This window comes from Notamacropus eugenii, chromosome 2, assembly GCF_028372415.1.
Source record: "Notamacropus eugenii isolate mMacEug1 chromosome 2, mMacEug1.pri_v2, whole genome shotgun sequence".
NCBI lineage: Eukaryota > Metazoa > Chordata > Mammalia > Diprotodontia > Macropodidae > Notamacropus > Notamacropus eugenii.
Window position 1 is genome coordinate 525,455,891 of NC_092873.1, and position 13,459 is coordinate 525,469,349.

Consider the following 13,459-nt stretch of genomic DNA (forward strand, 5'->3'; position numbering starts at 1 on the left):
ATTTCAATTCACCTTCCTTGACCTTAGCTTACTCATCTATAAAATGGGCATGATAATCTTCACAGCATTTATTTTACAGTGTTGTCATAAGGATCATGAGATTAGAGCAGATGTTCTTAGCCTGGGATCTATGAAACCTGTTTCTGAGACAGTTTGAGAATTAGAAGTTGATGGAATGACTTGCTTTGCAATGCTACGCATTTTATTTTGAGCATGTAAGGCCATGCTTCTGAGAAAAAGTCTGTAGATTTCACCAGCCTGCCTGCCCAAGGGGGCCATGACTCAAACAAGGTGAAGAATCCCTGCCCCAGATCAAAGCTAAAAGACACTAGGAGGTCATCGGAACCTGAGTCTTTCTGCCAGCCCTCTCCACTCCATGTCCCAGCAGCCTCATGCATCACAAAGAACAGAGGAAGGGCTAAAACCCAGCTGAGAAGAAAGGCCAAGCTTAATCAGGTGGGAGATAGGGATGGAAATTCCAGTAATATGTAGGAAATAATAATAACTGATATGTATCTAACAACTTAAAGTGGGCAAAGTACTTTACAGGCACTCATGTGTCTTTTCAAAAAATTAAAGAAGCAATAAATGAAATGGATGCTCTTCATGAAATTTAAGATGTCTTTTTTAAAACGCAGTAAATCTTTATGATGGTACTGTTGGTGGAGCTGTGGATGTGCAGCGATTCTGGAAAGCAATTTGGAACGATGCCCCACAAGGTTGCTAAACTATGCATAACCTTTGACACAGTAATACTTCTCTTAGGCCCTTATCCCAAAGAGATCAAAGAAAAAGGAAAAGGACCCTTATGCATAAAATATTTCTAGCAGCTCTTTTTGTGATAGCAAAGATTTAAAAACTGAGGAAGTGTCCAAACACTGGGGAATGGCTGCACAGGCTATGGCATGTGATGTGATGGAATGATGTTATGCTTTAAGAAAGGAAGGGATGGTTTAAGAGAGAATGGGGAAGTCTTGTATGAACCGAGGCAGAGAAAAGTCAACAGAACCAGAACAATTCAGACAAAGACAACAATACTGGAAATACGAACAACTCGGAAGATTGAAGACCTCTCGTTAACACAGTGACCGATCAAAGTTCTGAAGGATTCATGGAGAAATCGGCTGTTTGGCTCCTTTCAGAGGAGCCGCAGAGTCACAGGGCAGACTGAGACTTTTTTTTTTAACACAGTCGATTTGAGGATTTGTTTTGCTTTACTACATGTATTGGAAACAGGAGCTTTTTTTTTCTTCCTTTGTCTTTCTTTTCCTTGTTTTTCAGGAAGATGAGGAGGGCAGAGTGTATTTTCACTGATTAAAAATATAGATAGATAGATAGAGAGAGAGAGAGAGAGAGAGAGAGAGAGAGAGAGAGAGAGAGAGAGATAAAATTTAAAAGATCTTTATTATGCCCATGAGATAGATATGGAGTAGACTACATTTACCTAACATTACTGTTATTTTACAGACAGAGAAACTGAGTCACCCAATTAGAATGCCACACAGTGAGTGTTAAGCATGAAACCAATCAACAGCCAAATGCTCATTTGATTAATAAATAATATTCTTTGTGAATATTTACAAATAATGAACTTTGCTAATTAACGTCTTTGTGGAAACCATCCCTGTGTCATGGGTGTTGCAGGTCCTCATAAGCTCACATCTGGAGATCCTGCTGGTTGGTTTTCTGGTCTCAAGTCTCTCTTTGCTCCAGTCCACCTTCCTCAGCTGTCAAGGTGATCCTCCTAAAGTCCAGGTCTGACCACATCATCCCTGTATTCATTATGTTCCAGTGGTTCCCTATCACCTCCAAGATCAAATATAAAATTCTCTGGCTTTTAAAACCCCTCATATTCCTGGCCTTTTTCAACTCTTTTAGACTTGTCACACCTCTCTTCCATGTACACTGAGGCAAACAGAGATTAAGTGACTTGCCCAGGGCCACAAGGCTAGTAAGTTTCTGCAGGTGGATTTGAAGTCAGGTCTTCTGGACTGCAGACCCAGGGCTCTATCTACTGCACCACCTGGCTGCCTTATGGTAGGGTGCCCCAGTCTGCAGCTGGGTTGGGGCTGGGGATACTCACAGCACTCCTGCGCGGCTCTGATACACAGGTCTTCCACGGTGTACTCCCCACTGAGCAAGTGGAGGGGTTTCCTATCAGGCAGATAGAATACCACCTCTACCCCAGGCTCCAGCACGTCCAGATTCACCTCAGTTTTTTTGTAGCTCCTCATTTTTGCACAGAACGCCATGGCATTGCAGTCCTCTTTGAAATTTAGATACTATTTGGGGGAGAGAAGTGGGAATTATTATCAAGTGAAAATACCCTCACAAAAGTTCCAGAGAGATAAGCCCAGAAGGAATCCATGGAGCAAGCCTGGAGTCCTCTCCCTGCCTCCCAAATAAGAGGGAATATGCCAAAATTTTAAAAGCATTTGTTAAGCATCTAATATGTGCTTCAGCCCCACAAGCCCTAAATCCTGAATCCTCTAACCCTGGGACCCTTCCCTCCCTGTTCTTCCTTGGTGACTCCCATGACCAGCAGGTGGCTGAGGCAGGCTCAGCTCTGCTGCGTCAGCCCTAGAGAAATGAGAAAAAGAAACCCACAAGCAAATGTGCCCCAGAGGCCCCAGGGCCCACCTTCCTCTTGCTTTGGTTTCCTCTGGAGGTACGTTTTTGCTTCCAGATGGGGTCCCCAAGAAGCAGCTAATGCACATGGGAGATCCCACGCCAAGATGTTCAGTTCCTGGACCTTCCCTCCACTTCCAGGATTTATTTTGACTGAAGTTGCTAAAAAAATCCCAGTCATGCCTTCAAAGATGGTCCCTGAGAGGGTGAGGTGGGCATGAGTCAACCTTCCTCCTCCAAAAAAATAATTAGATAAGAAGAGGCACTTAAGCAAGGCCCTTCCTGACCTTCCCAGTCTTTAGAGCTTTCTTCCTCTGGAAACTACTCAGCAACACATTGTCTCTATGTTGTATTGACTTTCCTGTGTGTTTATCCTTTCCCCTCCTCCACCCCCAGCAGAAAAGCTTCACGAAGGGAGGGTCTCTTTCATTTTTGTCTTAGCGTGTCACTGGAAAAGTGCGAGGGATGTCATCTTAACAGTTGGTATTCAATTAACCTTTAGAGTTTTGCAAAGAACCTTAGAGGCTTCACCTCATTTTGGTCCTCCCCACTGCCTATGAGGGAGGTGTTCTTATCATCCACCATTTTTTTCTTTGTTCCACAAGTCACTGGAGATGTGACATCATCCATGGTGGCATCTCTTGGTGATGCTTCCTTGAGTAAAACACATCAATGGGCACTTACTGTGTACTTGATCATCTCAGAGAGCTGCTTGGAGCACAGAGCTTCAGGGACTTGCCAAAGGTCACACAACTAGTATGGGTCAGAGGGAGGATTTGAACCCATGTCTTCCAGGCTCCAAGATATACTCTCTCTACTGCATCACTATTACTTGAAGTATTGAACTTCGGTTTTATAGCTAAAGAAACTGAATCTTGGAGAAAAGAACACTTGCCCAGGGTAATATGGCTTGTGTGTTAGAAGTGGCACTTGAATCCAGATCTCGTCAACTCCAAGCCCAGTTCTATCCACTGCAATACTCCAATTCCTGAGTCATCCTCATTGATATATGGACGTTAGACCCAGATGGCTCAGGAGGAGAAAGTGAGGCTGGTGACTTTGCACAGCCGTCCCTCATTCAAATCAAAGTCAAATGCAAGTCATGTCATCATCTCCCTTTTATCATGGTCCTCTTCAAGAAAGAAGGACAAACCATATACAACTCCAAATCCCAATACCCCATTCTACAGCTTAAGAAACTGAGGAGAGATTAAGTGATTTAACCAGGTTCATACAACTGGTTAAGCATTAAAGGCAGGATCAGAACTAGGGACTTACTGAATTCTTTACATTATGACATGCTAAGCACTTGATAAATGTGGAAATGAATGCTGGGTTGCTTTTCCCCTCTTTCTCTCTTAAATAGAAAACAAAATAGGTCAGCTTTGCATGGTGACTGGAGGACCTACCTCAAAGCCAGGAAGACTTTGGATCAGGTTCTATCTCTGGTACATATGAGCTGTGACCATGAGTGAGACCCTTAACCATCTCTGGATTCTGGGTAATACTCTAAGATGATAAGTTGAAAAAAGTTATCAACCCACATTGGTAGAGAGACTTTCCTCACCTGGGAGTTCCCTATACTAATGAAATCACAGGTCTCATCCTACCTTGAACAGCTAGGTAGCACGGTGAATACAGAAGGCAGGAAAGAGGATGAGAATAAGCATTTGTGGAGTACCCACTATGTGCCAAGCACTGTGCTAAGCATTTTTAAATAAATATTATCTCATTTGATACTTAGAACCACCCTGGGAGGTAGATACTATTATTACCCCCACTTTACAGAAGAGAAAAGTGTGGCTCACTTACCCAGGGTCACATAGCTAGTAAGTATATGAGGCTAGATTTGAACTCTGGTCTTCCTGATTCCAGGTCCAACGCTCTGTGCATTATGGCATCACTAGCTGATAGAAATCTGGACTTGGAGTCAGGAAGACCCTAATTTGAATCCTGCTCAAACACTTCCTAGTCATGAGACTCTAGACAAGTTATTTACCTTTCCTCTCAGCACCACTTTCCTTATGTGTAAAATGGGGTAATAATGGCACCCATGTCACAGGGCTTATGTGAGGATCCAATAAGATGACATCCAAAAAGTGCTCTGCAAACCTTAATGGACGACAGAAATGCTATCATCATCACCATCATCATCATCATCTTCATCATCATCATCATCATCATCATCATCATCTTCATCATCTTCATCATCATCATCATCATCGTCATCATCATCATCATCATTATTACCCACATAGGAATATTCAAAGGAACACACCTGCATTTATTCGGTTGTCTGCTGTCCTCCTCCTCAGACAGCTGGATGGATTGGCTTCACCTTCTCTGAATCACTTCAAAAGCTGATCAAAAAGAGCAGAAAAAGAAAGAAAGAAATAAGTCCAAGGGTACTTCCCATCTAGACAGAAAAACAAGACATCTGAGCCACAATGCAAAGCAATGCATGAAAGACCATTTGGGCAGCAAGGAAAAAATTTTTCGAAAAGGCTGGTATGGCCTTTGAGGGGCCAAGAGGGCATCACGGTAGACACTTCACTGCCATTGTTATCTGGTTTCATCTCCAAAATGAAGCCAGGGTTTTGTGTCCTGGAGGCAAGGACCTTGAGCAGTGTAGGGGAAGGATCCATCACCATATGATCAATAACATTCCTCTGGATGGCATGTAAAACAGCTTCCCAAAAGTCCTCTCCCTACTTCCTTGGGAATTCAAGCCCCTGCTTCCAGATGGCTCGGCTCTATTTAACAGTTTAGTAAAATACTTTTATCAGATGTCCTACTCTAGGGGTACAAATCAATCAATCAATCAATCGACATTTATGAAGTGCCTACTACATGCCAGGCACTGGGTATACAAAAAGAATCAAAAGACCATCCCTGCCCTCAAGGAGCTTATAATCTAGTGGAAGGAAGAGAAAGGAAGAGAACATGGATCTGGGAAGTGTAAAATAAAAATTTTCTCCTTCAGCAATTCCACATCAAGACTGGATTGACGTAGGGGGATTTAGAGATTAGATGAACAGAAACTTCCAGTCATCTGTAATTCAATAGGATTCCATTCTATAGATATCCATCAAAAACCCACTCCAGGAAAGGCACTGTGTTCAGGACCAGAGATAAAAAAGATGAAAACTTAGCATAGGTCCTGCCCAAAAAACTTGCAGTCTGAGAGGAGAAGATCAGACCCCTAAACCAAGGTTCTCAACAAGGTGGATGGTCTCCACCTATAGAGAAGGTTCAGATCAAGTAGCATGAGAAATAATGGGAGCATTTTTAGCATTAGTAAAAAAAAATTCTGGAAACAAAGTGGATACCCATTGATGAGGGGAAAAATAATCACACTGAAGCATATGAATAAATGTGATACAACTAATACAGAGAAGCCTGGGAAGACTGGTGCTAATGATGTGATGCCAAGCAATAATCTGCAATGATTACAATATTAAAACAGGAAATGGAATAAGTAGTTATTCATCACCTACTATGTACCATGCACTGTGCTAAGCACTTTACAATCATCTCATTGGATTCTTACAACAATCATAGGAGATAGGTGCTGTTATTATTCCCATTTTATAGTTGGGGAAACTGAGGCAAACAGGTCAACAGGGCAAACAGGAAGCGTCTGAGTCTAAATTTGAACTCAGGATTTCCTAACTCCAGATCCAGTGCTCTATCCACTGAAGGAACTGTGATCTCAGTGACATAAGCTTTCGTTGTGAGAATGTTCTCCACAGAGGTCATTTGTAACTCTTAGTGACAGTGGAAAAGTCCTCTCTTGGACACTTAGCTGTGGTATCATCACTGAATCATCATCTACAAAATAAGAATGATGGATGACTGGGTCACCTCTAGCTCTCAATTTGTGATTTAGGAAGGCGCTAAGTCAATTAGCAAGAGAAGTTCGCTGACTCGCCCAGAGTCACACCATCTAAGAAGAAATGGAAACTGGCTTGAACCCGGGTCTTACCTGACCCTTAAGTCCAGTATTTCACCCACTCAGTTAGCACTTCACAATGAAATGAATAAAATATATGCAAATGAAAACAACCTAAAATCCAGTCAAAGTCTGATTAGTAAAACCAACCTTGACCTCAAGGGATAGGAATGCACTTTTCCTTTGCCCTTATTTCTATCTGACCCAGATTCTATTGGCAGCATCAATAGGATGAAGATAAGAAATGGGAGGAAGAAGATAAGGTGAATGAATAATCGTTCTGTAAGATGACAACCCTCTTCAACGAAAATTGAATTAAAATAATAACTTCAGCAAACTTGCAGCACATAAAATAAATCCATCCAAAGCATCCGAATTTCTATATGATACCCAGCAGGAAAAGACGGAAAGAAGAGCTCATTTAAAAGAACTATAGAATGTATAAAATACATTATGTCTACCTACTAAAGACTACCTACCAATATAAAAACTGAATAAATATAACTACAAAGCACTGTTTCCAGGAATAAAGATGGACCCCAGTCATGGAAAAATATTAATTGTTTACCAGGAGGATGAGTCAATGCAGTAAAAATGGCAATACTACTTAAATTAGTTGCCTTACTCAATGCATTACCAAACTATCAAAAGATTATTTTACAAAATTAAAATATAATGAAATTTATGTGGAAGTAAAAAAGATTAAGAATCTCGTGGGTAGTAATTAAAGTAGAAATGAAGGGAGCTTCGCGGTGCCAAGTGTCCAGATATACTACAGAGCAACAATTCTCTAAAACTGGGTTATTGTTGTTTAATTGATTCCTCTATGTTATATTCTTGGTGACCCCATTTGGGGTTTTCTTGGAAGACATACTAGAGTGGTTTGCCTTTTCCTTCTCTTGCTCATTTTACAGATGAAGAAACCGAGGCATCAGTGTTAAGCGACTTGTCCAGGGTCACACAGCTAGTGTCGGAGGTCATATTTGAACTCAGGAATATGAGTCTTCTGTATTAGATAACAAATAGAGAGCTCAATCAGTACCACTGATTAAGTATTCAACTTACAGAAGTAGATATATCTAGTAACCTAGTACTCAAAAAACACAAACATCCCAGATGGATACACTCTCTGACAAAAACTGCAGGGGAATTTAGGCAGCAGTATGGAAGAAATTAGATTTAGATCAACACCTAATAACTTATACCATGATAAGCTCCAACTGTATATATGTATATATAAAAGGTACATCGTAAACAAAATTAGAAAAATTGAAAAAAATGACTGATCAGATCCATGGATAAAAGGAAAGTTTATGACCAGACAAGAGAGAGAGAGATTTGCAGAAGACAGATCATTTTGATCATATAAAACTAAAATTTTTCCACAAACAAATCCAATAAAGTTAAGACTGAAAAGGAAACAATCAAATAGGGAAAAGGTCATTGTAGCAAGTTTCTCTGACCTAAATCTCCTGTTTAAGATAGATAAAGAACTGACTCAAGGTTATAAGAAAAAGATCCATTCCCCAATGGATAAATGACCTAAGGATAAGAACAGGCAGTTCTCAGGGGAGGAAATTCAGGCTATCTGCAGCCATGTAAAAACCATGGTCGAAATGACTACTAATTAAATGAGGCAGGTACGGAGGGTTATTAGAATCATCCCCATTTCATTTCTATTTCCATGAATTTTTTAATCTTATCTTTATCTTAAATTTCAAGTTCTCTTCTGCCCTCTAACCTTCCACTATCCATCAGGAAGGCAAGAAATCCAATACTCATTATACACACACATACACACACACACACACACACATACACACATATATATATATATATATACATATACATATATGAAATCATGGAAAACATACTTCCACATTAGCCATGAGGAATGAACAGCTTTGAGGACTTCTAAAAGCCTACGAAGCATGAAAATCAGCAGAAACAGAACAATTTATACAATAATGACAACAAATTAAAGACAAACGACTTTGAAAGTTGTACAACTAAGATCATCCATGATTTCAGAGGACCAGTGGTGACTGATGATGATAAAACACACTATACGTGACAGATAGATGACGGATTTGAAGAACAGAATGAACCACAAATGTTTTCACATTGCTACAAAGAGGCCATTTGTTTTGCTTTCCTGTGTATATTTGTTACAAAGAATTTGTTTTTATTTTCCATTTCTTTCAATGGAGTGAGTGGGGAGGGCAGGAGAGAAAATGCATTTCAGTTCATTTAAAAAAACAATTTTAAAAATTGAGAGGGCGGCTACCGATGTGGAATGTTGCATTTACTTTCAGATGAGGTCATTAAATTATTAGTTTTACTCAACTGCTTTCCTTTGTTACATGAGAAATAATGGTAATCTTTGCTTATAATGTAAAAACAAAATATCAATAAAACTTTTTAATAAAAGAAATTATAGCTGATATTTCAAAGAAATTTAAGGTGGGGAGAAATCACTTTCGGGAAATGGAAGGCAGGGGGAGGGCAGGGAAAGGAGAGCTAATTCCTACCACACCCCCTTTCTTATCTTAGGGAAATCTCATTGGGATTAATTCAAGGCAAATGAAGGTGTCAAGGTGTGGCCATCATCCATACTTCCATATTCTCCCATGGCTCAATAACTTCGTTTACACTAAACAGCCCAGGGCGGATGGCAAGATTAACTAAATAAATGACTTGAGCGGACCATAAAAAAATCACCTCCTTGTCTGAAAGTGCTACGGAAGAATAGAAGGAAGAAATTTCCTGAATGACTCCAGGCAAGGAAGGATTTCTCTAAGTATTAACATTGTCCAAAAATAGCTTTAGTACTTGCTTCCAGATAGGAACTGGACCTGACATCTCATTGGGGAAGGAAACTTCGGGATGAGGAAATCCCTCCGTCAGCACAGATCACAGCACCTACACTGAGAAGGTGAGTGACATACACAGCTAGTATGTGTCAAAGGAAGGAACAGAACCCAGTTCTTACCGATTCTAAGGCAAGCTTTCTAGCCATCATGCCAGGTTGCCTCCAGTAATACTTGTTTAATCAAGAGACATTCCGAAACAGACAGCAAACATCACTATTGTATCCGGACAGTCCAAGGCTAAATATTTTTATAATCTTTTGGAAAAAAAATCAAGTGAGGGTGATACAAAGTTAAAAGGTTAATAAAAGTATGCCAAGACAGCAGAAAAATGAGGGTAAACAAAGTTGAGTCAGTGGGGATCAGTGACCCAAATGGGCTGGAATATTCTAGGGAAAAGGTAACCCAACCTATTATCACCTATTAAGGTGAGCTGAGCTGGTGTTTTCCCATAGTCCTATCTGGAGGCAACAAAGCTTCCTCTGCCATGTCTCCATGATACTTCATCAGGGGCTAGGCCAAGAGGCTGCCATTGAAGGACTAGCTAAGGTCTAAGGAACTGGATGGACAGCGTGGAGTAACGGACAGACTGTAGGATGTACATTCAAATTTCAACTCAGATGCTTACAAGCCGAGTGACTTGGAGCAAATAACCCCCAGTTTCATCATCTGTAAAATGATGGTGACCAGTAAGGTCCCTTTTATATCTGTAAGATCTAGATGGATACTGAATAACTCCTGCAATGCAGTTTTCTTAAATGAAAATAAGATTATAATAAATCCCAATGCACCTGCAGGGCAGGGCAGGGCAGGCAGCTGTGTGCCAGCCACAACAGGTGTCCTAGTGCTCTGGGCTACAGCCATTCAATGGAGCATTAATGGAGCGCCAGAACAACCAAGTTCATCTAGGTTTGTCCATTTAGGCTTTTTGTTCCTAGAAGACAGTCATTTTTCATACCTCTTGATAACACCTAGCAAAGAGCCCTGCAGAGATCAGACACTGTTAAAGATGGGATGACTAGATTTTGTGTTATAGAATGAGAAATTTAGACAGGAAGTCATCTAGACTATACTAAACCCTCCATAAAGCACGAATCTGGCTCATTTGTACACAGCTGTTTGCATGCTGTCTCCCCCATTAACTAGTGAGTTCTTCAAGGGCAGGATTGTCTTTTGCCTTTCTTTGTATCCCCAAGGCTTAGCCTGGAACATAGTAGGTCCTTAATAAATGCTTACTAACTGACTAGGTGCTTAATAAATGCTTATTGACTAACAGACTGAATAACTAACCACCACTCCCCTCCTCTCAACCTCTTGCCCAGGAGTCAATGAATAGAAACCTAAGCACTTCCTGCATGCCAGGCGCTGTGCCAAATTCTGGGGATATAAAGACAAAAAATGCTAGTAATGAACATGATACTACCTTTATTTCTGGAAAGCGACATCCATCTGTCATATGGCTTCACTCATCACAGACCAAATGCCTCTACTCAGTCACCACTCTTTATTAGAATGTCAGTTCCTTTGGGGCTAGAGATGTCTCCCATTAGCATCTGTAAACCCATAACTTAGCATAGTACCTGGCACATAGTAAGGATTTTAAATGCTTTTCCATTCATTCCTTGTCAATCATAAAGCCTTGTGAGGTGAGGGTCACAGGTGCTTAGCTATGATTTGTTGCAGTATATATTTTGTTTCAAGATAAAAATTTATCAACAAAACAGTGATAAAATAACAAAATAAATGAATGAATGATGGATGGATGAATGGACAAATGGATAGCTAGATAGATGGACTGATGGATAAATGGATAGACAGATGGTATCCAGATGGATGGACACGTGGACAGATGGATGGGTGAATGAAAGAAAATTATCAAACTAACAAAAAGGAGAATTTCTGGTTCTCTTCATGAACACACCCCCATCAAATACATTTCGATCTTAAATAGTGAAAACTTGAAAGACCAAAGAGAACTTAAAACTGGAAGGTACCATTGAGGTCACCTAATCCAATCCTCCTTCTGGCCAGAGAGATGATGTAATTTGGCCAAGTCACATGGCTGTTATGTTCCAGAATTAAAGCTTGAACTCAGGTCAAGAGGAAGGAAGTCCATGACTTTGAAGGGGAAAATAAAGTCTGTTGCTTCCCAGGGTTCAAGCCCACATTTTAATGCATCTCTCTGGCACTAACAACAAGAATATCAAGGAAAGGATTTCAGATGACATCTGGAGAGACCTTGGGCAAGTCAGTTCTCCCTTCTGGGTCTCAGTTTCTCTTTCTGTAAAATGATAGGGGTGGACAGGATGACTTCAGCAGCCCCTTCCACCTTCAAATCGAAGATCCTGTGCCCTAACCCTGCTGCAGCTTCACCTACCTCAGGCCCATGAGGCTTTGCTTTTCTGGGTTTCTGGTCCCAAGCATCCATTTACCACAGCACCCCAGAGGCTCCCCTCATACCAGTGGAAGCATTCTCCCATCCAGGAGGGCTCCAACCGGCAGAACTGTCGAATACAAATATCAAAGCTGCTATTTTCTCCCAGCAGCAAGGCAGAATGATTGCTTTTCTATATGCCACTCTGCTTTCCAATTATAGCCCAGATTCCAGGAAGGACTGAGAACAGGGAGTACAGATACACTTACAATAAACTTCTAGGGATGATCAAACAATCAATGTCTGCTCAATCGCTTGGCATTTATTGCCTCGGCCCGGGAGCTCACTTCCACTCAGAGAAATCGACTTCTCCAGATAAAGCAAAGCTTCGCAGCCACCAAATTACCACTACCAGTACCATTTTCCTAAAATGGTGTCTGGGATGCTCCCCTACCCCTTCTATTCCCTGGAATCCAATGACAATGAGCATGCCTGAGGACAGACTGAGAGGGCTAGAGAAGGCCTTAGCAGGCCAGGAAGCCATCTCTGCCCTGATTCATGAAAGGTTGGAAGTAGAGGCTTAATGGCAAAACAAGCTCCCTAATAATTCCTAAATGAAATCGTGAAATGGGCTGTTCCCCCTCTTAACTTGCCCCCAAGGTTTTCATTCTAGTGAGAAGCAACTGAGCTCCTCAAGGGCAAAGATCATATTTTGGCTTCCTTTTGTATCTGCAGCACTAAGCATAGAACCCAGAGCATGCAGCTAGCACTTAATAAATGCTTGCTGACTTGACTGGCACATATAAGGTTCTTAATAAATTCATATTGTTAGAATCTGAATTCTTTGAGAACAGGATTGGTTTGTACTTTGCTTTGTATCCCAAGAACTCACCACTTCTCCTCGGCACCTAGTAAGAAGGTATTGCTGACTGACTAACTGGTTGTCAGTTGTAGGGGTAGAGATGTTCTCTGTGGTTCCTTCCAACTCTACGATTCCATGATAGTCAGCAGATATGAGTGCAGATATGAGTGAAGGATGATGGCTGGGGGTAAAGGGAGATTCTCCTACCTCTGTATCCTTAAACTAATAGTTTATTCATTCAGCTTTTATTGAATGCTTTCTATAAGCAAGGTCCATTTAGGCAACAGGGAGCTAATGAATTGGAAGTTGTGGGACCTGGGTTCAAATCCTGCCCTTAGTTCTATTGCTTATGTGATCTTGGGCAAATCATTCCATCTGCCTGAACCTCGGTTTCCTCATATATAAAATGGGAGGAGGTGGATTAGATGGCCTTCCTGCTGTAGATCCATGGAGCCCTTAAATACTTGTAGACAGCTTTCATCTTCCCTGAATCTTTTTTCCTCCATACACAACATGTCCCATTCCTCTGGCATGGACATAGGGCCTTGCGCAGCCTGGCTGGCCTCCTTCAAATAGGCAAACTCCTCTCCAGCCTTTTAATGGTCTGTCTAAATTGTAGTCCTCCTCCTCCAAACTACATATCCCAGACTTGATCTAACCACAGGAAAGTACAGCAAGATTATTATATACAGTTCAGTCTGAAGTCTGAGTCAGGAAGATTTGAGTCCAAATCCAGCCTCAGTTACTTAATAGCTATATGACCCTGGGCAAGT

At 41.1% G+C, this 13,459-nt stretch overlaps 1 protein-coding gene across 6 annotated transcripts in view; it reads right to left on the reverse strand.

The window, feature by feature from the left end:
- The window catches only part of JAK1 (Janus kinase 1), a 140,000-nt gene that overhangs the window by 50,886 nt on the left and 75,655 nt on the right, over positions 1-13,459 (reverse strand). For 3 of the 6 annotated variants that reach the window (XM_072649741.1, XM_072649738.1, XM_072649739.1), the window contains 2 exons: positions 4,907-4,988; positions 2,084-2,282 (listed from right to left, as the gene is read on the reverse strand). In XM_072649741.1, the coding sequence (XP_072505842.1) occupies positions 2,084-2,282; positions 4,907-4,912 (205 nt within the window). In that variant the 5' untranslated portion in view covers positions 4,913-4,988. Of the gene's footprint in view, positions 1-2,083; positions 2,283-4,740; positions 4,879-4,906; positions 4,989-11,827; positions 11,995-13,459 lie in introns of those variants that run through there. The other 3 variants (XM_072649737.1, XM_072649736.1, XM_072649740.1) reach the window with 2 other exon arrangements.